The 21,733-nt window shown below is 33.1% G+C and overlaps 3 protein-coding genes across 14 annotated transcripts in view; 2 read left to right on the top strand and 1 right to left on the bottom strand.

Annotated features, from left to right (window-relative positions):
* Positions 1 to 447: 447 nt before the first annotated feature.
* Positions 448 to 5,497, bottom strand: LOC149132079 (uncharacterized). 6 transcript variants are annotated; one of them, XM_089366190.1, is made up of 5 exons: positions 5,350 to 5,495; positions 3,151 to 3,238; positions 2,429 to 2,516; positions 1,612 to 1,653; positions 448 to 517 (listed from the first exon to the last, which is right to left on the bottom strand). In XM_089366190.1, the coding sequence occupies exons 1-5, from the start codon at positions 5,384 to 5,386 to the stop codon at positions 467 to 469; spliced, it is 306 nt and encodes a 101-aa protein (XP_089222316.1). In that variant the 5' UTR covers positions 5,387 to 5,495; the 3' UTR covers positions 448 to 466. The 6 variants fall into 6 exon arrangements, with proteins under 6 accessions (XP_089222316.1, XP_089222321.1, XP_089222319.1 ...); XM_089366195.1 differs by lacking the exon at positions 5,350 to 5,495 and adding an exon at positions 4,142 to 4,350; XM_089366193.1 differs by lacking the exon at positions 5,350 to 5,495 and adding an exon at positions 3,865 to 3,972.
* A 2,350-nt stretch (positions 5,498 to 7,847) lies between these two features.
* LOC128249899 (uncharacterized) lies at positions 7,848 to 14,743 on the top strand. 7 transcript variants are annotated; one of them, XM_052974478.2, is made up of 6 exons: positions 7,848 to 7,932; positions 10,098 to 10,197; positions 11,111 to 11,198; positions 11,740 to 11,775; positions 13,352 to 13,387; positions 14,283 to 14,743. In XM_052974478.2, the coding sequence occupies exons 2-6, from the start codon at positions 10,157 to 10,159 to the stop codon at positions 14,340 to 14,342; spliced, it is 261 nt and encodes an 86-aa protein (XP_052830438.1). In that variant the 5' UTR covers positions 7,848 to 7,932; positions 10,098 to 10,156; the 3' UTR covers positions 14,343 to 14,743. The 7 variants fall into 7 exon arrangements, with proteins under 7 accessions (XP_052830438.1, XP_052830434.2, XP_052830435.2 ...); XM_052974474.2 differs by lacking the exon at positions 7,848 to 7,932 and adding an exon at positions 8,168 to 8,331 and having other exon boundaries at positions 11,743 to 11,775; XM_052974475.2 differs by lacking the exon at positions 7,848 to 7,932 and adding an exon at positions 8,168 to 8,331 and having other exon boundaries at positions 11,743 to 11,775; positions 13,355 to 13,387.
* Positions 14,744 to 16,851: 2,108 nt separating this feature from the next.
* Positions 16,852 to 21,733, top strand: part of LOC128249910 (uncharacterized) — a 6,297-nt gene continuing 1,415 nt past the window's right edge. Inside the window, exons 1-3 of the mRNA XM_052974502.2 lie at positions 16,852 to 17,057; positions 18,249 to 18,348; positions 21,304 to 21,391. Of these exons, the coding sequence (XP_052830462.1) occupies positions 17,021 to 17,057; positions 18,249 to 18,348; positions 21,304 to 21,391 (225 nt within the window). The 5' untranslated portion in view covers positions 16,852 to 17,020. The remainder of the gene's footprint in view (positions 17,058 to 18,248; positions 18,349 to 21,303; positions 21,392 to 21,733) is intronic.

Consider the following 21,733-nt stretch of genomic DNA (forward strand, 5'->3'; position numbering starts at 1 on the left):
ATTTTCAATTCTGCCGAGGCTGAATTTGTCCATCACACTTTCGGGGGTCGATAAAATAAGTACCAGATGAACACTGGGGCCGATAGAATTGGTATACCCCTTCTCCCGACATTGCTAGCTTTGTGCCAAAATTTGAAACCGATATTATTATTATTATTATTATTATTATTATTATTATTATTATTATTATTATTATTATTATTATTATTATTATTATTATCGCTAATGCAGCTGTCTGGCAGATTCGTTAACGCACCGGACAAAATGCTTAGTTCAAATTCAGCCGAGGTCACTTTGCTTTCAATCCTTTCAGGGTCAGTAAAATATATCATAGCTGACCATTGGGGCCGATGTAATCGATAGCATTGAGTTACTTTTCAAACAAATATAATATATTTTCCTTCGAAATTTCAAAATCTTCAAAAATATCACGTAATTTTCAGCAAATATCATTTCATTTATTTATTCATAGCCAATCAAAAACTGTAACTCCAAAGAATATAGGAGAGATGAATCCCTGTGAATCAAATGAAAAATATTTATTAAAAACCATATTAGCAAGCATTTTAAAGAAAATAATGTTACTATTTCTTTAATTCTTTAAATACAATGTCTACACACACACACACACACACATACACACACACACACACACACACACACACACACACACACACACAGAGGCACGCACACAAGTAAAGTTTGCTTTAAGAAAACATTAACAAGCACGGGCACACATTTCTGAATTTAATGCTGAGCTACCAGCGATCACTCAATCTATTGAGATGTGGTTCATTTTAATGTCGGTTTCTAACCCTGAAGAAATATTCAATTAAGTATTATTCAAAATGCATATCTAATTATTGATTTAATTATTCATTTCTGATTTGAAGTTAATTGAACAACGAAACAATTGTAGTTATCTTTTCTGATACACATATGGATTCTATCCCCTCATCTTTATTCTATTGTCTGTGTTTCATAAATTTTCTCGCATTAAGTTGTCTGCTTCATACTCCTCGCGTGCCGAATAGAATGTGTCTGTAGGGCATAACACATAGGAAACGCCGGGCTATATAAATATATATATGTATATGTATGTATGTATATCTAAGTATCCGCCTATATATATATATATATATATATATATATATATATATATATATATATATATATATATGAAATATATAGTTTTAGGGAAAATAACCAAGTTTCAAGAACTCATCGATGAAAATCCATCATCTTTATCTTATGATATTTACTTTGTTTTATATTATACTCATTTATTGTTCCTTTAATTGTTAATTTTTCAATAAGTGATGGTGGATTTTCATCGATGAGTTCTTGAAACTTGGTTATTTTCCCTAAAACTATATATTTTATATATATTTTATCTATAAAGCTCAATTTAATTTTGATTTTTTATAAATTGATTTTAATTGAGTTTTTACCTGTAATTTTGGATTTTGTCCCTAATATATATATATATATATATATATATATATATATATATATATATATATATATATATATATATATATATATATATATATATATATATATATATATGCTAATTACTGAATGTGTCAGTATTGCAATGGAATTACATACCTTATATTTAATACCGCTGGAGAGTGGATGTGTCTCGTGTCCCTGAAAACAACGGGTTGATATATCGTTAAAATGAATTAATACATCAAGGTGCATCCACGATTAAGTGTAGTACCATGACAAATATATTCAGGTCGATATAACCATGAAAAGTCGAATCTTTGCATCAACATCTGTTATAGTGGAAATATTCACGAAGAAATAAATCTATCTTTTTCTATCTGGTTTGCAAGATTCTTTATGTGAATTCGTGTGTTGAAACAAATTTTGTTATGTTCAGGGAGAATCATCAAGATTTTTTTCTCTGAATGTTTAACTAAGTTAAACAAACAATAATGATGTAGGGAAACTGAAGCAGTGCTTGTGACAATAATTTTGGCATAATGACTCACCCTGTACACAACAAAGTCTATTGTCTGTGTTTCATAAATTTTCTTGCGTTAAGTTATTTTTATTAGATCAATCGTCATTTATCACACGATGTTTTATATCACAGCCTCAGTATAATATTGTTGTGCCATCATGAAGTTAAACGAAAGACATCAGTGATATATGATGCAGTATGGTTTATCGTCTTTTGTCGTTATCGCCAGATTTCGACCTGTGTTAGTTCGGAAACACCATTTAATTCTCAATATCATAGATACCCAATATGCTGATTTTTTTTTTTAGTGGTTTTATTGTATAAAAAATGACAATTGCTTCTATAGCTGAAACTACTAATTTCAGTTTGTAAAATATTCATTTCCTATCTCGTCGAAATCTTTACAATTAGGGTATGAAAGAAAAGCATATCAACGAATATAAATACACTTACGAGACACACATGTTCATATTGGAAAATAAAGAAAGTTGTGCAATAATTGTTTATTGCATGAAAACATCCTGGAAAATTCCTGTAGTTGCTGAAATCAAAAATTCAAACAAAAACAAAATTTTAGTCAATGATATTTAATTCATATAAATATATAACAACATGAACATGGAAATAGATAGTCTTTTATTATTCATAGCAACTTATATATCTACATCGCACACCGTATTTAGGTTGCAGTTTTTTATATTCATATTTTATAAAACATATGCAACAATTGATGATGTGCAGTGTAAAAACATGTTGCGTTGCATAAGTAAACCTTATGTATGGTGGTCTCATGTAGTTATTTTTATTATGATATTAATCCTGGACAGAAAGGAGTTGTATGTGTGAATCTAAAGGTAGAATATGTTGAATAAAATCATAATTAGCACATCATCCCTAATTTTCTTTTGACCAAAGTCGGAAACATTTCAACACTGCTTCGTGTATATCAGGAGTGTGGTTTTAATTTATTAACTAGGAAATAGAATAGTCAGAGGACCATACAAATACATTTTGCTGTCCAAGTTGGTTTAGTTCTGTCACATTTTGAATAATATAAATATATATGAGTGAAAGGAACTATTGAATTATATGTAGTATGATGATATGGAAATATACATGTCGCTAAATGTATCAATAATTATTTATATGAATATTGAAAAGAAGAGCATATATACCTGCAGAATGAATTTGCATTTGTTATATTGTTGTCTATGGGACATCGACGTCTTATTGCTTCGTGGCATTCGTTTGACATCACAAATCCTAAAAATTTAATGTCCGATTTTAAGTATCTTTTTCTTTCACAAAATAATATAAAATGTTACGAAAGAGTCAGTAAAGTAAAATGTTAGTATATCATTACCAGACGTCTATTTAGCTAACCTGCCGTGCTTGTTTTTATTCCAGATTGAAGGAAACGGCCGTAATATTAATTTGAAACCGCTCTGATGAACCCTGCTTGTCAGAGCTGTCTAACGTGTAGAAAGCAGTCAGGAATGAAGGCAGCTTGGAAGTTTGCTGTCCAATATATCTAAACAAAAACTTATGATCTGCTCCAGACTACTTATTGACTAACATGAATGAGATGAGCATCGTCTACGGCCAGACACAGGAGGCTCCACGTTGACATTGACAGGGAGTTCGGTCTCGCAATTTTCTCGATGAAGACTGTCGTGTGTGTATAAAATCAATAAACATACAGATTGGAGTTGGTGTAGAAACTCTAAACAGAATTATTTACGAAGTGGGGACCATAAGAAGAATGTGTACAAAGTTTGTTATTGCCTGCTCAGTGACAAACAGAAGAAGTGTTGGCGATAGAAATGAGATGGTTAAGCTCATTACTTTCAGTTCAAGAGGCGATGACCTGTCACGAAGGCGCGATTTACCTTTATGATCCTGAAATCGAATTGTCCAGGCTCAAATGTCGAGTTATGAATACATAACTGTATTCACAATTCAAATGCCGATAAAAGAACTATAAACAAAACAGAAACGCAAATAATTATTCGAACTGTCACTGGACTGTTCCATATGTATTTTGACAAGTGCGGATTGCTAGTTACAATGAAATCTGAAATTAGTTGAGGTCTCACCGTAAACACCAACAGATGTACATGATTGATGATTTTACAGATGTATTTTATCTAAATTACCAAAAATTACCTTGAAATGCTAAAGAGTAAATTTTTTCAATAAAATCGCCATTGGCTTCAATCACGACCTCTAGACGATTACGGAATCCCCTGCAACTCTTCTGGGAGGTCTCCTTGTTTACGTTGGTGAATGCTGCCACAATCCTTGGCTTCAATTCATCTCTGGTGTTTCAGGGAGGTTTATCAGCCTCTTGTTCAACTGCGCTCCACATGTAATAATCAAGCGAGTTGCAGCCCGGGGAGTTAGATGGCCAGATGTTACGGGCAAGGTGGTCGCAGAAATTCTCTGAAAACTATGAGTACGTTCTACTTTTATGGCATGGTGCAAAGTCCTGTTGGCATAGAGTCTTCTTCCAGCAGCCAACATTTTGACCTAGGGCAACACTACCTCCTCCAAGTACGATGTAGGCTTCCGTGTTGAGTCTGATGCAGTGTGCGAATGGAAACTTAACGGCGCCATTTCTGCTGATCACTAGTGATCACTCCAAAATGATATTAATGGATGTTCGATATTTATCACTCTCGGTAAACGTACCCAGATTGCACTGTCCTCAGAATGTCATCTAAACACTCTGAAGACCTCGTATTGGAGCTTGCGGTGCAAATGCTGAGCAGTACAGAATGTCGTTTCGAAATTTGTGGCAGAGTGAATTACATCATGTTGCTGTATTTCTGACAAGGTGCGCCCAACTAACCTTACTATACTGTGTAGTCGACAAAATCAAAAGCAATTAATTCGCATGCGTGAAATAAAAAAATATAAAATGCAGACAATTTAGCCATAACACGATGTATAAATATAACATACACACACACATACACACACAAACATACACACACACACACACACACACACACACACACACACACACATATATATATATATATATACACACACACACACACACACACACACACACACACACACACACATATATATATATATATATATATATATATATATATATACACACACACACCGTATGACGAAAGGGAGAAAGTGAAATATAGAGAAATAAATTGAAAGAGAGGGAGAGAGAGAGACTGATAGATACTCAGACAGACAGACTGACAGGTACATACGTTCCGGGAGAGAAATATGAAGTTTAAAAAACGCGTGGAAAGAATGAATGGAAACACATGTAGCAAATTTCAATTACATGGTCTTTCGTAGAATATACCTAAAAATTAAGAAGCAATTATCACAGGGATACTCACCTACAGTGACAAGTAAATCAAATATGAACAATTTCATCGTGAATACACAATTCTACGCTAAACCTTGATGTTGGAATAATGCCCAGTACGTAAATATACTGTGACAGATGCATGCCGACCTCAAAGTTATGCATGTTATATATTATAGCTACCTTTTTTTATGGTCTTAAATAATTTATGTACAAAACAGAATCGTTAAATAAAGAACTAATTACTATTTACAATTTCTAAAATGGTTAAAATGGGTCTGTAAAAAAACATTTGAGAAAAAACATTTATTTTTCATTTAGTGCAGTTTTAGTCGGCTATAAATTGAATGTTTACGAGGTGGTATCAAAATATTCCCGGACTAGTTTTGTTGCACGCGAATAGGTGGCAGCACACAGTTGCACGCCCGGTGAGCTGGCAGCCCCATTCATGAATCAGTGCATCGAGTTACATCGCTGTGTTTACTTTTCAAGTGGTCAAATTTATATCTTCGTAACACCCCAGTAATATTTAGTGATAGTTGTAATTCTCCTTTTGGCGAAACATTGCAAGCTACTGTTTATGTTAACTATGTGTATATATATATATATATAATATTATTAGGGACAAAATCCAAAATTGCAGGTAAAAAACTCAATTAAAATCAATTTATAAAATTGGTTATTTTCCCTAAAACTATATATATATATATATATATATATATATATATATATATATATATATATATATGCGTGTGTGTGTGTGTGTGTATTTTTGTATGAAGCTTCAGTCCAATGATTGTGGCAATGCAGGGGTGCTGTAATTTAGCTTGCTACACTTTTACTAAAACTCCTGAGATGTGTGCCATTTGAGGGATGACGGAATTTGACGTTACCGCCTTTATCTGTGTTTCTCGACTTGAGGTAGTTCTATCTGAATTACTTTACAGAAAGCGATCCAGTTTTTTTTTTTTTTAAGATACTTGTATCCACGCCATGCACGTCTTTCGGGTTTGTGGGAGGATATTGAAGAACTGCGGGCTTTTGAAGCCCAAGTTGTTGCAGTGGCTGGTTCTATATCCTGATGGAAATGTTGGGATTTTTGGTAATTATGAAGTGGCACCCTGTCCTGCAGGTTATGTAACTGACAATTCCAATATTTGAAACTAGATCTAGGATTTTCCGGCTTCCCTGCAGGCAGGAGAGAGTCTCAACCTTTTCAGTTTCTCCTAGCTCCTGATAGGGCGCATTGTGTCAATATTTGCAATATAACTTCGCTTGATCGTCTCGAGTTCCGTACTTAATTTCACACTGTTTGGTGACCACAGTTGGGAGCAGTAATCAAGACGGCCGAGAATGAATGTCCTCCAGAGGACCATCGATATTTACTTTTCTCTTGTTTTGAAAGTTTGAACGATCCATCAGGCCAAGCGTCTGTATTTTATTGCAAACTTGATAATATGCACCTGGAAAGATGCGTCATTATTTATGCCGATACCCAGGTCAGGCACTGATTTTGGATCATGAATTAGAATCCCTCCTGGGAAAGTGTATCATATCTACTTTTCCTTGAGCTTCCCATGTTGGTAGTGCAGGGCTTTGGAATTTTCCAGCATTACACTGCACGTTATTTTCCTCAGCTGACCTGTATATTGCGTCTAACTCACGTTGTAGATACAAAATATCTCAGGGTCTCTGTATCCTCTGAGAGACTTAGGTATCATCTGCATAGATAGCAAGGGTAGTTACTTGAGCATCTAAGATCGTGCCACACAGGGAAACTATGAAATGTAGAGGCCCAGGACAGTGCTTTGCGGAACACCACTCATTATTTTTGTGTCCTTGGTAGTGGCTCCATTGACCACCACTACCTGACTTCTATCTTAGAGAAAGTCATGTAGCCATTCTCCAAGATTTACAAGTATGTTAACATTTGACAGCTTGTGACAAATCATGTTGGTATCTATCTATCATTCCATCTCACACTTATTTTAGTAAATAATATACTGTTAGTTACTTAACGACAAATGTTTGGTTCAAATTTTGGTACTAAGCCATTAATTTGAAAGGAGAGAATCAGGCCAATAAAAAATGTTATCGACTCGAAAATAAAGTCGATATTGGCGTGAAGTCGGAAGAAATGCCTGCAAGCATGTTGCTCGTCACGGTAACGGTTCAGTCAGAACCACCGCCTTTGTTTCACTACAGATACAATAGTGCTTTTTATTGAAGTGGTATGTGGATTAGCATATATGTTGTATTCGATTTTAAAATGGAAGTCGCAATACGCCAGGTATCACAACATCCAATGAAGCTTTGTTCCACAATTTTCTTTGTAGAGTGATTGATAAATTGTTAATGATAAAATTTGAAGCTAGACACATTGATGCACAAACAGTAAGGATTTAAAGAAAACATAAGGAAGTTCAACCAACGATCTTGGAGAGGGGGTTGTGAATGTGTTTTCGCGCGAACACATTTTTGTCATTTGACAGTTCAGCCTCTTGGTGAATGATGCTGACACATACACTGGAATTCATTATAAATTATTCAATTTGCAAAACCACCAACGCGGAAACAATGTTATGCTGAACATAGTTATAAACAGATTCCATTGGTAAGCTTATGTAGTTAACTTACAAAGGATAACTGATTGTTTTGAGCCGGTTTTACATAATGTTTTCAGTGGAACAGAAGATTTTTAGTATGATGTACAGTAGTTTTTGGCATTTTGGCCATAATTTATTACAATTGTTAACTAAATTATAATCTACTATAAAAATATTTATAATATCCATTGCTTAAGTTGTAAGGAACATGTCAAATTCATTTTCTTTACAACCTCATATATACATAAAATGTGTACATTGTGGTTGCGAGAGAAAACATCTGTTTCTATCTACTTCGTGAATATCAGAGATAATTATGTTTATGAGACAATATCCTACAAGCAGCTTGACATTAAGAAAACTGCTCGGAATGAAGGTTTTCATCTTTATTTTGCTTCTTATTGTTGGTACGTAACCAAGTATCTAATTTAAATGAACATTCTATGGCTTATGTATCTAGTATGCCTAACGGATTCAGTCCAAAAATAACTATATACTCATTTATTAACATATCTCGTTATTTAATCACCTCCATTTCCCTACACCTGACATTATTTGCTAACCCACAGTTCAATCTCACAAACTATGTTCTCAGTTTATACTTCTATTGAATTGCAAACATACACACTCAATTTTTTAAAAACTTACCATCTTTCGGTTTATGAATCTGACCCTGTAGCTAAAAATATATCTGCAAACACAAAAGGATTGATGAGTAATGACATTTTTCGCAGCATCCGCTTCGGGTACATGCATATTGAATAACAATATTACCAACAATAACGTGTAATTTTGCACAATATTTTATATGACGTTACGAGAGAAATTCGAGGTTAGGAATTTGAGAAAACATATATATCTTGTTTTATTGCAATGTAAGAGTTAAAACAGTGTGATTTTTGCATACATATAATTATCTAGGTTTAACTTTCAAAGTTCCAAAATAGACAGGAGCGTTATATACACCACAAAACACGCACCCACGGAGATAGATGGGATGTACCGGGCATTCTCTGGGACAACGTGTTTTCACCTTATACGTCTTACGTCAACGGGATGAAGCGTTGCAAGTTATGCATAGCTGAACGCTCTGGAATCGTAAATGACTTGCTCGAATCAGGGAGCATCCTTACCTCCAGAACGGAGATTTTGAAGCCATCTTTACATTTCAGGATATTCCTGCCAGTGTTTTGAAGCCCGAAACATGGCGACAACCCGGAAGTCGATAGCCAATGGCAAAAGGAGATAATCTTGTTGTTTACTTTTGTAGGGAAGCTTTCCCCCTCCATTTTTGAATAGGTATTAGGCCAATAGCTTTCGGGGTCTAATGATACGCCATGTATGTACGTATGTATGTATGTATATATTATGTATGTATGAATGAGTGAATGTATGTTATCTTATTTTTGTAAATTTGTCGTTAAAGGTAATTCAGCATATCAGATCGTTCATATGTTTTTAAGGATTCAAGTAAAAGAGATTACAAAGATTCTAGTTACAGGGTTATTTTAATTCCAGATTTTAGTTGGTCGTGTGGATTGAATCATTCGTTATACTACCTGACGAATGGAGAGAAAATGAACTCTGATGTCGTTTATATTATTCCTGGTTATATGCAGTAAACGATATCCATTTATTCACATAAATTTAGAACAATGCAACGCGGAGGTTGAAGTTCTCTCGTATATTCTCTATGCGTATACTCATTACAAACTCGAGAGATACAATATTTAATGCTGAATCTATATTAAATAATATTTTACGAGTTGTAATACAAGAAATTAATATTTAAAATCATTTTTAAAATTCGCATATATTAATCAACTACAGAATAATAAATATGTGGCGACGTAGCCAAACGTCAAGGGATCGCTTTGTCAAAAAGGTTTTCATATCAAGATGAAGTAAAGGACTAAACAACTTCTTTATTGCATACAGAAGTTAAAAAGCAACTGAACTTCGACAAAATTTCGATAATTTCTTGCCTTCTAAATAGTCATGTCTATAATCTTTTTAATTACTATGTAACTAGATCTTCATATACCTACCAAGGCAATTAAATAAAATACTCAGCTTTCTTATCACTGAATATACTAACTATATTCCACTGAGGATTACATTTTTATGCTATGTTTTATATCTATTAGCTACTAACATTAATCTAAAATTTTAGGTGCTGATGGAGCATCGACGTGCACTGTAAAAGCAAATGCTTATTGCCCGCAGGCGAAGATGTCTTTTAATGAAATGGTACTAGCGGAAGACTTCTGCAAGTATAACGAATTCAATTCTACAATTAATTTTTAACGCACGCACGCACAGACATATACAAACAGGCTTCTTTTTGTTTCCGTCTACGAAATCCACCCTCAAAGGTTTGGTCGGCAAGATGCTACAGTAGAACAGATTTCCACAACTTTTCTTGCAGTTGGACTGAACCTGGAACTGCGTGGTTGGAAAGCAACATTCACACCACACAACCACGCCTGCACCTCCTGTTTATTTCTGTGATCCTTTCTGTAGAAGAGCCTAGCCTCGAAACGTAAAAGACTTTCTCATTTCCCGAGCGCAAATCTAATACGTATGTTTGTTGTTTACATACCCGTCTTCGTCTTTTGCTTTTTGTAAATTCTCACTATATATATAAATATATATATATATATATATATGTATGTATAAATATGTTTATTTCCCCATTTTATTTAACATTTGTATGGAAAATATACTTATATTTCGTTTTATTGTAATTATCTTTAATTCGTGAGGTTTTAGTGGCTTAATTCCTACATCACTACATTCTGCAAATATCTCCCAATTTTTAAAAATATTCTCCTACAAGAAAAATACGTGTCCATAATTGATATGTAACCCCATCAACCTGATTTTCTCTGCTCCGTGACGTTACTAGTGGCATAGGTTGGTGTGTTTTTGTACGCATTGTCTATAGCGATAACATTGTCTATAGCGATAACATCCGCGACATTTGCTAAAAAAAAAGATCTTCCTCATTTTAGTGCACTTGAACCTGTTCAATATAATATTCTCGACTGGATCTTCATTTCTCCTACTCAAACCATAAAATCCATAAGAGATTTCATTTTCAAACATAGAAGTGTATATGACAAGAACACTGAAAGACACAAGCATTACATGTATTACACTTTGTTTTCAATTGCTATTGTTCAGGATTTACTGGAGCTATGAACCATGTTTAGACATGATCGACGATTACTGTGCTGGATATTTTGATTACTACTTCAGGAACAGGTGTCCGGTAATATATATTTCATATTTCATACCATGAACCAAACAACAATATGAGTGATAATTTGATTTGTTCAAAGCAAAATAAAAGTTCTGCCCCCACCTCCCTCGACATCCCTTCCACTTTCTTTTAAATACATACACGCTTATACACACTCACACACACACAGATAACACAGACACACATAGTTTATTTGTGCAATCGTCTACACCTATGTTAAAACGGTTGGACAATGAAAACTACAACTGTAAAATTCACCCACTATTGTTTATGTGCTTATTGGTTTTTTCCCCCGAAGACATCTTGGGGTTCAATGACAAAAATGCGTGTCATATGATTTGCTTAATTTCCAGAAAACAGGACACTATTTGGAAATCATGGGACTACAGAACGATCAAAGACATTATACATATTTTGTTTCATCTTCTCGTATAAAAATGCTTGGTGTAACAGAAACCTTGTTCGGCGAACAGGAATTTATCTTTTATTCTAAAATATTTATTTAAACTTTAAAAATTTCGCTTTACATCATATTCAATTTTTGTTTCAGAAGTTATCTGAAAAGAATTCTGGCAACCAAAATGAAGTACGTAACATTATGGGAAAATACGGGTTTAATTCTATCGTGATGTCCTAATAAAACTCTTAAGAACAGGAATTTGGGATCTGTTTTAAAACGGGGGCCACATTTTTCATTAACGAAACAGTTTGAAACTTGGAACACTAGTAGAATGTGTCATATAAAACATCTTTTTTCTCGTAGTCTTCTTAAAAAAAAAAGAAATCCCTAAGTTATTCCATGTTAAAGTTGTTGTATTTCTGTAATTTCAACCAATCACTGACGTCCATTCAGCCGATATACATTAAGTGCCGACTACATAAACAAACGATTCTGAAACAATTCTATCGGTGATAGGGTTAGGGTTAGGGTTAGGGTTAGGGTAAAACAGCAAATTTAAAATGAAAAAAGCAAATAAAACGAAGCTATGGCTTAATCAGCCAAAGGAGTAAATATAAACAACTGAATACTTGTCAGTGATTGGTTGAAATTATCGAAATAAGACAATTTTTTACATGAAATAAATTCGAATACAAAAATATTTTTCTGTTCTATAACACAAAATAGATAAGCATACGAAGTTTGAAAGTCTTTCGGTACCAAAAACACTACGTAAAACATTAATGAAAAATGTGGCCCCCGTTTTAAAAAAGATCCGGAATTTATCTTTTATTTTAAAATATTTATTTAAATTTTAAAAAATTCACTTTACGTTATTTTAAATTTTTGTTTCAGAATTTACATAAAAAGAAGCTTTCTATAGGCAAAATAAAGTACGTAACATTATGGGAAAATACGGGTTTAATTCTATCGTGATGTCCTAATAAAACTCCTAAGAATTTTGCTCAGTGTGTCAACACTAGCAGACTCTTGATAATGATGGACAATGCGATATCTCCTATTCAATGTCTATGATAAAGTACAGAGCTGCGATATGTGTGTGTTATTGTAGTTTTGTGATCATTATTGACGATATCCTAGGAAATGTGTTTTATTCAGGAATTTCAACCATGTTTCGTGGTCTGCTACCACAACAGCTCCTTTATAGGATCCAGTTAGCTCAGGACATCATCAGGAGGAACCACGTCCAGTTTCGGCCCCTACTCATCTACCGTTTTGACGTGGCGCCCCCCCCCCTTTCGGAGGTGTCTTCAGCTCTGGTGTTGGATGCATGTCTTCTTTCTTCTATTCCCTGGCCTCTTCGATGCAGCATCAACGAATGTCACAGATAACACAGACACACATAGTTTATTTGTGCAATCGTCTCCACCTATGTTAAAACGGTTGGACAATGAAAACTGTTGAATTCACCGACTGTTTTTTATGTGCTTATTGGTTTTTTCCCCCGAAGACATCTTGGGGTTCAATGACATAAATGCGTGTCATATGATTTGCTTAATTTCCAGAAAACAGGACACTATTTGGAAATCATGGGACTACAGAACGATCAAAGACATTATACATATTTTGTTTCATCTTCTCGTATAAAAATGTTTGGTGTAACAGAAACCTTGTTCGGCGAACAAGAATTTATCTTTTATTTTAAAATATTTATTTAAACTTTAAAAATTTCGCTTTACATCATATTCAATTTTTGTTTCAGAAGTTATCTGAAAAGAATTCTGGCAACCAAAATGAAGTACGTAACATTATGGGAAAATACGGGTTTAATTCTATCGTGATGTACTAATAAAACTCTTAAGAATTTTGCTCAGTGTGTCAACACTAGCAGACACTTGATAATGATGGACAATGCAATATCTCCTATTCAATGTCTATGATAAAGTACAGATCTGCGATATGTGTGTGTTATTGTAGTTTTGTGATCATTATTGACGATATCATAGGAAATGTGTTTTATTCAAATCCTTTTAATGCTTCACTAACTGTAGTGGAGGTGTAATACTGCAAAATGTTTAATATTTATGTGTATTATATTCAGTATTCAATATGGGTTAGCTGCATTAATCTATAATTTTGAAAACAATTGAAATGAATGCAACATTCTATGAATATGCAATGGAAAGTTATAAAAATTATCGTAAACAAATTATTATTATCAGTAGCATTAATGTTATCATCTTTATCAATACTAACGACGGACTCAATAGTCGAAGACGACGTACGGGTCTTCAGCTTTCGCTGAAAGACCTGTATAAATGATTCGTATATAGTAATCAAATTTATGTGTTGTGCATTACATCACGTCATGCATGAAACAGACGTTGTCACAACAGTTGCATAGTGTACAACACGTGTAAAGCAACACCAGTTGATGTTTTGCTCAAGAGCACACCGCGCCTCAAATCTAGGAATTAAAACCAGGACCTCGCGATAGGCGATAATATTAATAATAATTATTTCTCCTTAATCCCTTCCCTCAAAGTGTTTTTCGCATATATCATCGCAAATACGATTAATAATTTAAAGCAGTCTATCAAATTTATCGAATGTAGATTAATATATCATGCGTAGTTTAAAAAAAAGACTCCTATAAATAATGTTAACTAACATTCTTTTCTTATTTTTTACAGGTGATATTGGTAAATGTGTTGATTACTGCAAGTTTAATTACGTTAATTCAGTGTATGTAAATATATATATAAATTGGGTTGGTGCATAATTATTGCAGCTTGCTTTCAATAAAGACCATATCAACATTTAAGAAAGAAACATCTTTAAATAACGTTCTGACCGTCTGCCAAGCAAATGGGGAGCAGTAATCGAAGTAAATGGTGAATATGCTCCGAATAATCATTTAAAGATGTATTTTGTTGCATATTGTTATTGTTTTTGTTGAATAAAATTTGTTGAATAAAAGTCGCAATAAATGTCCTATAATATATAAATGTATATATATACTTTATTAATAAAGCTGTGTCATCAAGAAAAGTGTTACTCAGAGTTTCACATTCCTGTTCAACAGGAAGTTAAAACTCTGAGTAACAGTTTTTGCGATGACTTTGAAAATATTTTCTTAAAGCATATTACCCTACATCCGGCATTCGAGTACTATTTTTTCAGCCCCTTTTTACATTTATGTGCTTACTCTGGTATATATACATAGATAACAGCAAGTATTGCGTAAATTTTTACTTAGATCTTCTGCGTAAAATGGCGTTGCTACCACAATTGTAACTGATCATTAAAGACCTCTTAAAATATTTTTGTCTTATTCTCGGCATTATATATATATATATATATATATATATATATATATATATATATATATATATATATATATACATAGGAAATTGAGTAGGGTAGCATTCACTACCAAATAAGTAACTTCCAACGAGGCAGCTTTCCTACTATAATATCTCTTCGCAAAAGATATTTACCATAAAGATGGATCCAGAACATTATTTACATTATTTACATTTGACGGATATTTGTCCTCATCTTGTTTGTTGTTAACACAACGCTTCGGCTGACACATCGTCCAGCCTTCATCAGGTGTCTTGGGGAAATTTTCGAAACCTGCGTTCTCATTCCTTACCTATTTTTCGATGTTGTTGTTGTTGTTATTATTATTATTATTATTATTATTATTATTATTATTATTATTATTATTATTATTATTATTATTATTATTATTATGTCCGTGGGACATATGGCGTAGTGTTTAAGAGCGCGGGCTACTAACATCAAGTTTCCGAGTAATAATAATAATAATAATAATAATAATAATAATAATAATAATAATAATAATAATAATAAATAATGATAAGTAATAATAAATACATAATTTACCTGTGAATTTGCGTGTGTAAACTGGGAATGCATACAACGAGTTTCTCTGCCCCAGGTGTACGGAAAACACTTGGCGAGAAATGGAAGAAAATTTGAAGAAAGAAAAAAATAATAATAATAACAATGACATCGAAAATACCTTAGGAATGAGAACTCAGGTTCGAAATTTCCCCAAGACACCTGATGAAGGCTGGACGGTGTATCAGCCGAAGCGTTGTGTTAACAACAAACAAGATGAGGACAAATATCTGTCATATGTGAATAACGTAAATAATATACATAAGTCCTCATCTCTTAAATATAGGAAAGTATGGATCCAGAAGTATTTGTCATTCCTTCTTCGCCGACGACCTGAGATTCAATCGACAGCATAAAAAAAAATTGGAACTTATATGACCCAAGTTTCTACAGACGTTCGGATGAAATTTGGTGATTCCAAATGCGCATTTTAAACAATAAATTGCGGGAGAGTTCTGCACTCCTTGGCACATATAGCACTGAGAATGTTATCAATAGAACTTCTAGTCATGTGATAACTATGGGTATCTTGGACAAGAGAATCATGGCAAATATGAATGACCCATGCATAAAGAAAGGGCCAACAATGAATAATGATTTCAGGAATTAATCTCCGGAGAATAACGAAAATATGTCTATCAGAACTCTCGACTTATAAAATATTGTGGGAATTTTACTTGTTATATCTTGAAAAGGAAAGTCGACCCTCTTCTGCAGTCGGAAGAAATACTGTTTAGCGTGTTGCCCGGCACACTAACAATACTCACAACTAAACACAAATATAAAATGCATTTTATTGCACTGATGAGAATATGGATTAACAATTTCGCTGGATTCCATTTTATAATGGAAGTTGCAATGCTTCATACAAGTAGTCATTGTATTATAGCTAACATTCTAGATTGATGGGTACTTTGATAATGAAACAAATCTGACACTACACATATCGAAACATGAGCTGTACGAATTTGAAAAAAAACAAAAAACAAAAAACAAGACTATGTAACATATCAATCTAGATGAGAAGTGGTGGAGAAGTAGCATGTGAGAGCACCTTAATCGTTATCAGTTCGGCCTGTTGAAGAATAATATAACACATGTGCTGGAATTCTTCAAGAATTATTCGACTTATATAACTGCCAGCACCAGAACAACGTTCCACAAAGCGTAGTTAGAGAGCTTCTCCAGTATATGCGTATATAATTCACTAACAGAGAAAGACTGGTTATTTTGAAAAAGTTTTACATAACAATTTCAGTGAAAGAGTTCTTTTCTTCATTTCTTCAAATGATGTATGATGTATGTAAGCTTTTGGCATTCTGTCAATATTTTATTACAATATTTGACGCAATTCCAATTCAGAGCAAATATGCTTTGTTAGTATCCCCTGGTTAGCCGTAGGCAAACATGTCAAATATATTATCTCTTTCAACCTCATATATATAAAATTCGTAATTTTTGGTTGCGAGAGAATACATCTGTGTCCATCAAATTGTCCAGAATGAAGGTTTTCATGTTTATGTCGCTTCTTGTGGTTGGTATGTACAATTTACATAATTTCAATGAAAATTCTATCAATAATGTATCTAGTAAGCCTAAAAAATTCGATACACTCACACAGATATACATATACAATTATATATGCATATCTATATATATACATATATAAGTATGTATGTATGGATGAATATATTTATATTTATATATATATATATATATATATATATATATATATATATATATATATATATATATATATATATATATATATATATATATGTATGTATATACATATATATACATATATATATATATATATATATATATATATATATATATATATATATATATATATATATATATATATATATATATATATATGCGCATATGCATATACATATATACATACATATATACATACATATATACTTTGTGTAAATTTTATGAAAAATAAATTAAAGTGCTCTGTATTTATAAACCTTGACGTACAAGTTTATAGATTTCGTAATATTGCGGTTCACCAAACAACGCATCTCTTTCCGTCATAACTTTTTTCAGTTTTGCTAAGGGCGCCAGTTTACTTCGTTCTTTTCCACTGATATAGAAAATATTTCATATCAGGACTGATATACAAAATATATTACATCACAAAAAATGAATATTTGATGTGTAGATATTTTTATTTTATTATATTCCTTTTTTTAATTATCCATTTACAATCTATAAATAAATTTATATGTGCAATTTTAGCATAAATGAATGAAATCATAATTTCACTACATATAATTTGTGCATATGGCGTTTAGAAGTGTAATGACTCTACTAATTCTGCAACGACGCTAAGACTTTATTCTGAATTATCAAAAGTTTGTCATAAATGTGTTTCAATAATCCAGTATAAAAGGCAGCGAACTGGTTGAATGATATCGTGCTGCACAAAATGTTCAGCATCTTTTTTTTCTTCCGGGTTTCTGATCTGAAATACCGCTAGTCTCCATTTTACACTTCTTTTTATGATCGATAAAATGCCTGCATAAAATTCATGATAGATAGATACATCAGAAAACTCGTCTGTAAATTGATATTGAGATGCCAATCGCTGAAAGTAAATATGGTCGTCAGTTTTCATATCACTAATCACATAAAATAAATTCCACTTAGGAGTATATATTTATGGGATGTCCTATGAGTTTACACCAATGAACTTCTAATATTAATTTATATTTTAGGTGTTGATCTGGCCAAGCTTTGCAGTAAAGAAGCAAACGCACCTTGCAAAGAGGCGAAAATGTCTTTTAATGACATGTTCTTATCGGACAACTTCTGCAAGTATATGTGATATGGATTTAATTGTAATATTGTTATCACAAATGTGTATATCTGTATACGTATACATGCATGCATACACATACATAGAGTCATACATACATATAAATCTTAATATATAAATCTGAAATTGTGTGTTTGTGTGAAACCTTTTTGAATGTTTATAGAAATCCACATTTTCCACTTTTTCGTAAAATTTTTTACATCAATGGAATTTTCTCGATGTGAACTTTCCAGTGCATTAATTAGATTTTTAAAATTCCGTTTACTTTGTGTGATTTAAGTGAGATTTGGCTGTTGTTTCTAGCAACTTTTATATTTCATCCCTGCTACCTGGAACGCCATTCTTACACACGCGCTCAACATAGAAATATAGAGAGTAAAAGTAAAAGAGGGAGAAGGAGAGAGACAGAAAGTGATACATACAACGTCATGGATTAAACTTTCATCTCAGTATTCTTTACCTATTTTTCATAACATAGATACGTAAAAACACACACAACCACACATACATGACCTGTGACAACAATATACACATTGCTCTCAATCTCTATTCATTTCTCCCCCTCTTCCTCTCTCGCTCTCTCAAACGTATACACGTGCAAGTAAACAATCATTCACATCGTGGTATATTTACGAAACATTGATGGCATAACTACAGAGTTGTATCCCCCAAATTTGGAAGGTCATAACTTTCATAAAAATGAATATTTTTTAATGAAATTTTCTATGCATATATTATTTATTATGTAGATTCCAAATATACAAAGATTTTCGGTGAAAGTGTTTTAGAAGGAGGTGGGGTACAATATTCGGAAATTCAACTTAAATTCCTCTTAACTTCCAGGAAAATGAATATTTTGTCATGAAATTTTGTACAAATGTACCTTGATGTATGTACATTTCATGCATGTAGGAATTTTGAAGGAAACAACTGCAGGTTATTTTTGAGAAGTGTTCCCCACTCGGTGGTGTTTCGGAGCAAGTCGTCCATATTTGTTTCATTTTTCTCTATTATGTGCTTATGTGCATCCTTAGATTTCTAATGAAGTAATAGGCAGTGAAGAGAAGCAGTCATAAGAAAACTTTTAACTACCCCTATTCCTTTCTCTCCCCCTCTCTACCTCTTCCTCTCTCGCTCTCTCAAAAGCATACACGTGCAAGTACACAATCATTCAGTAAAATATAACTCATGTTCGTCAATGTTTTGTAAATCTACCAAGATTTTCACTAGGTTGTTAGGGTTAGGGTTTTAGGGTCAGGGTTAGGGTTTAGGATTAATGTTACTGTTACGGTTTTTAGGGTCAGGGTTAGGGTTAGGGTTAGGGTTTAGGGTTAGTGTTAGGGTTAGTGTTAGGATTAGGGTTGGGTAATCGTGCGGGTGTTAATCTGAAAAATTACAGATATGTGGAAAGTACCGACACTGCCATCTATTATAACTTTTGTTATTCTGTTTAATATATACATAGATTATGCCTCCAAAGAAGAGAGTTTGCTGGGGAAAGACAGCAACCGGTTTAAAATGACAGCAACAGACTGCAGTAATGCACCACATTCCAGAAGCTATTTTGAACATAATGCAAAATGGTGCATCAACATCTTCTGCCCAATCTGATAGAATTCTGGCAAAACTGTGTAGCAACAGATCGCCAGCAATTGCTTCATCAGAAATTGCCGTCCTAGCTCCTGCTAAAAGGGATTACCCTGCTATGTATAATCAGGGCAGCGCAAAAAGTTGTTTTGCACAAGCATTTCTATAGCCAATTACACGGATGAAATTTACGTATGCTTAATAATTTTACGCAAAACAGCCTTCAGACTTACCCTATTAATTTCATCGTCTTTTGAATTATGAACATATTTACATCATAAGGGTTTTTTCGTTGTAAGGCTTTCTTTTTTAGTTGATTTTCAGCTAGCAAGACTTATCGTAGATGGCATAATAAGTCACACCCGGACAAGGTCTGGTTATACTGCTAATACTTATATAAAGATACATGACACACGTCTCTGTTTATCTACCTATCTATCAAACTCTCGTTCACTCTTTATATATATACATATATATACACACATACATGCACACTCATACACACACATACATGAACACTCATACACACACATACATATACAGTGTGCGTAAGTTATTTCCAGACAGACTTATGTTTATAAAAAAAATATATATTATAAAATGAAATAATATTATTTATGAAAGATTGCTATGAGTATAAAGATAAACATTCTTTTCTATAATGTTATTCAATAAAGCTTCAACAACTGCTTCTATATGCTATCTAACTCATGTAAATGCTCAAATCAAGTGGTCCTGGTTCAGTTTGGACATTACTCTGACATTACTATGGTATTATGGGCATGTTCATTGACTTCTCTCTGAGAAACACTCCACATTTGATAGTGCATTTCTTTGAGAAACAAATAGTTACTACGTGAGTCTATCCCAATTTCATGGAGCAGGCATCTATCCCCATTTCATGGAGCTGTTAATATGCATGTACTCTACTTAAATTTAACTATTACTAATTAGTGCATTATTAATCGATTAATTCCAAGTCCAACGGGCTCTGCAAATGTCTTCCAATTTATATTCACAGAACATGACTGATGTTTACTGTGTCCTTAACATGATATGCATCCGCGCTTTCACATTTATTTTCAGCCCCAGCATGTTATACGTAGCGTGACTTAATGTTTTTGTGTACGCTTTGGTTATAACGAGAATATCACTTCCAAGTCATTTACGAAAGAATGATCTTTCCTATTTTCGTACACATGGAAAGTTAAATATAGCATACTCGACTTTATAATTATTCTTGATCAAAACATGAAATTCAGGAGAGATTTGACTTTTAAACATAATCAGAGAAAACATCGGACAACAAATACATCAAATAATGTTTACGTATTAAATACTGCTTTCTTTTTATTTTACTTGTCCAGTTTGTACCCGAGGTATAGACCATGCTTGAAGAGGACAAGGGAGACATGCGCTGGGTATTTTGTGTACTTCTACCATCACAGGTGTCCGGTAATATATATTCATTATTTCATTAAAAATCGAACACTTACCATGAGCTAAAGAAATTTCAAAATTTAAAAACGCAATAAATTCCAAAATTAATAAGAACGACGGGAACGTATTTGCCAACGTAATATATATACTCGTTTATTTGTGCGATTGTGATCAAGATTACTAAAAACGTATGGCCAAGGGGAAAATGCATTGTATAAATAAAATGGTTGTATCCATTGGATATTTTCCTTTGTCATCTTCAGGGTCTATGACATGAACATATGTCATAACATGTTCTTTATTTTCTGAATGCAGGACACTATTGAGAAGCCATGGAATTAGAGAAGGGTCAAAGAT

Source organism: Octopus bimaculoides, chromosome 18, assembly GCF_046866305.1.
Source record: "Octopus bimaculoides isolate indiv1 chromosome 18, ASM4686630v1, whole genome shotgun sequence".
Lineage (NCBI taxonomy): Eukaryota > Metazoa > Mollusca > Cephalopoda > Octopoda > Octopodidae > Octopus > Octopus bimaculoides.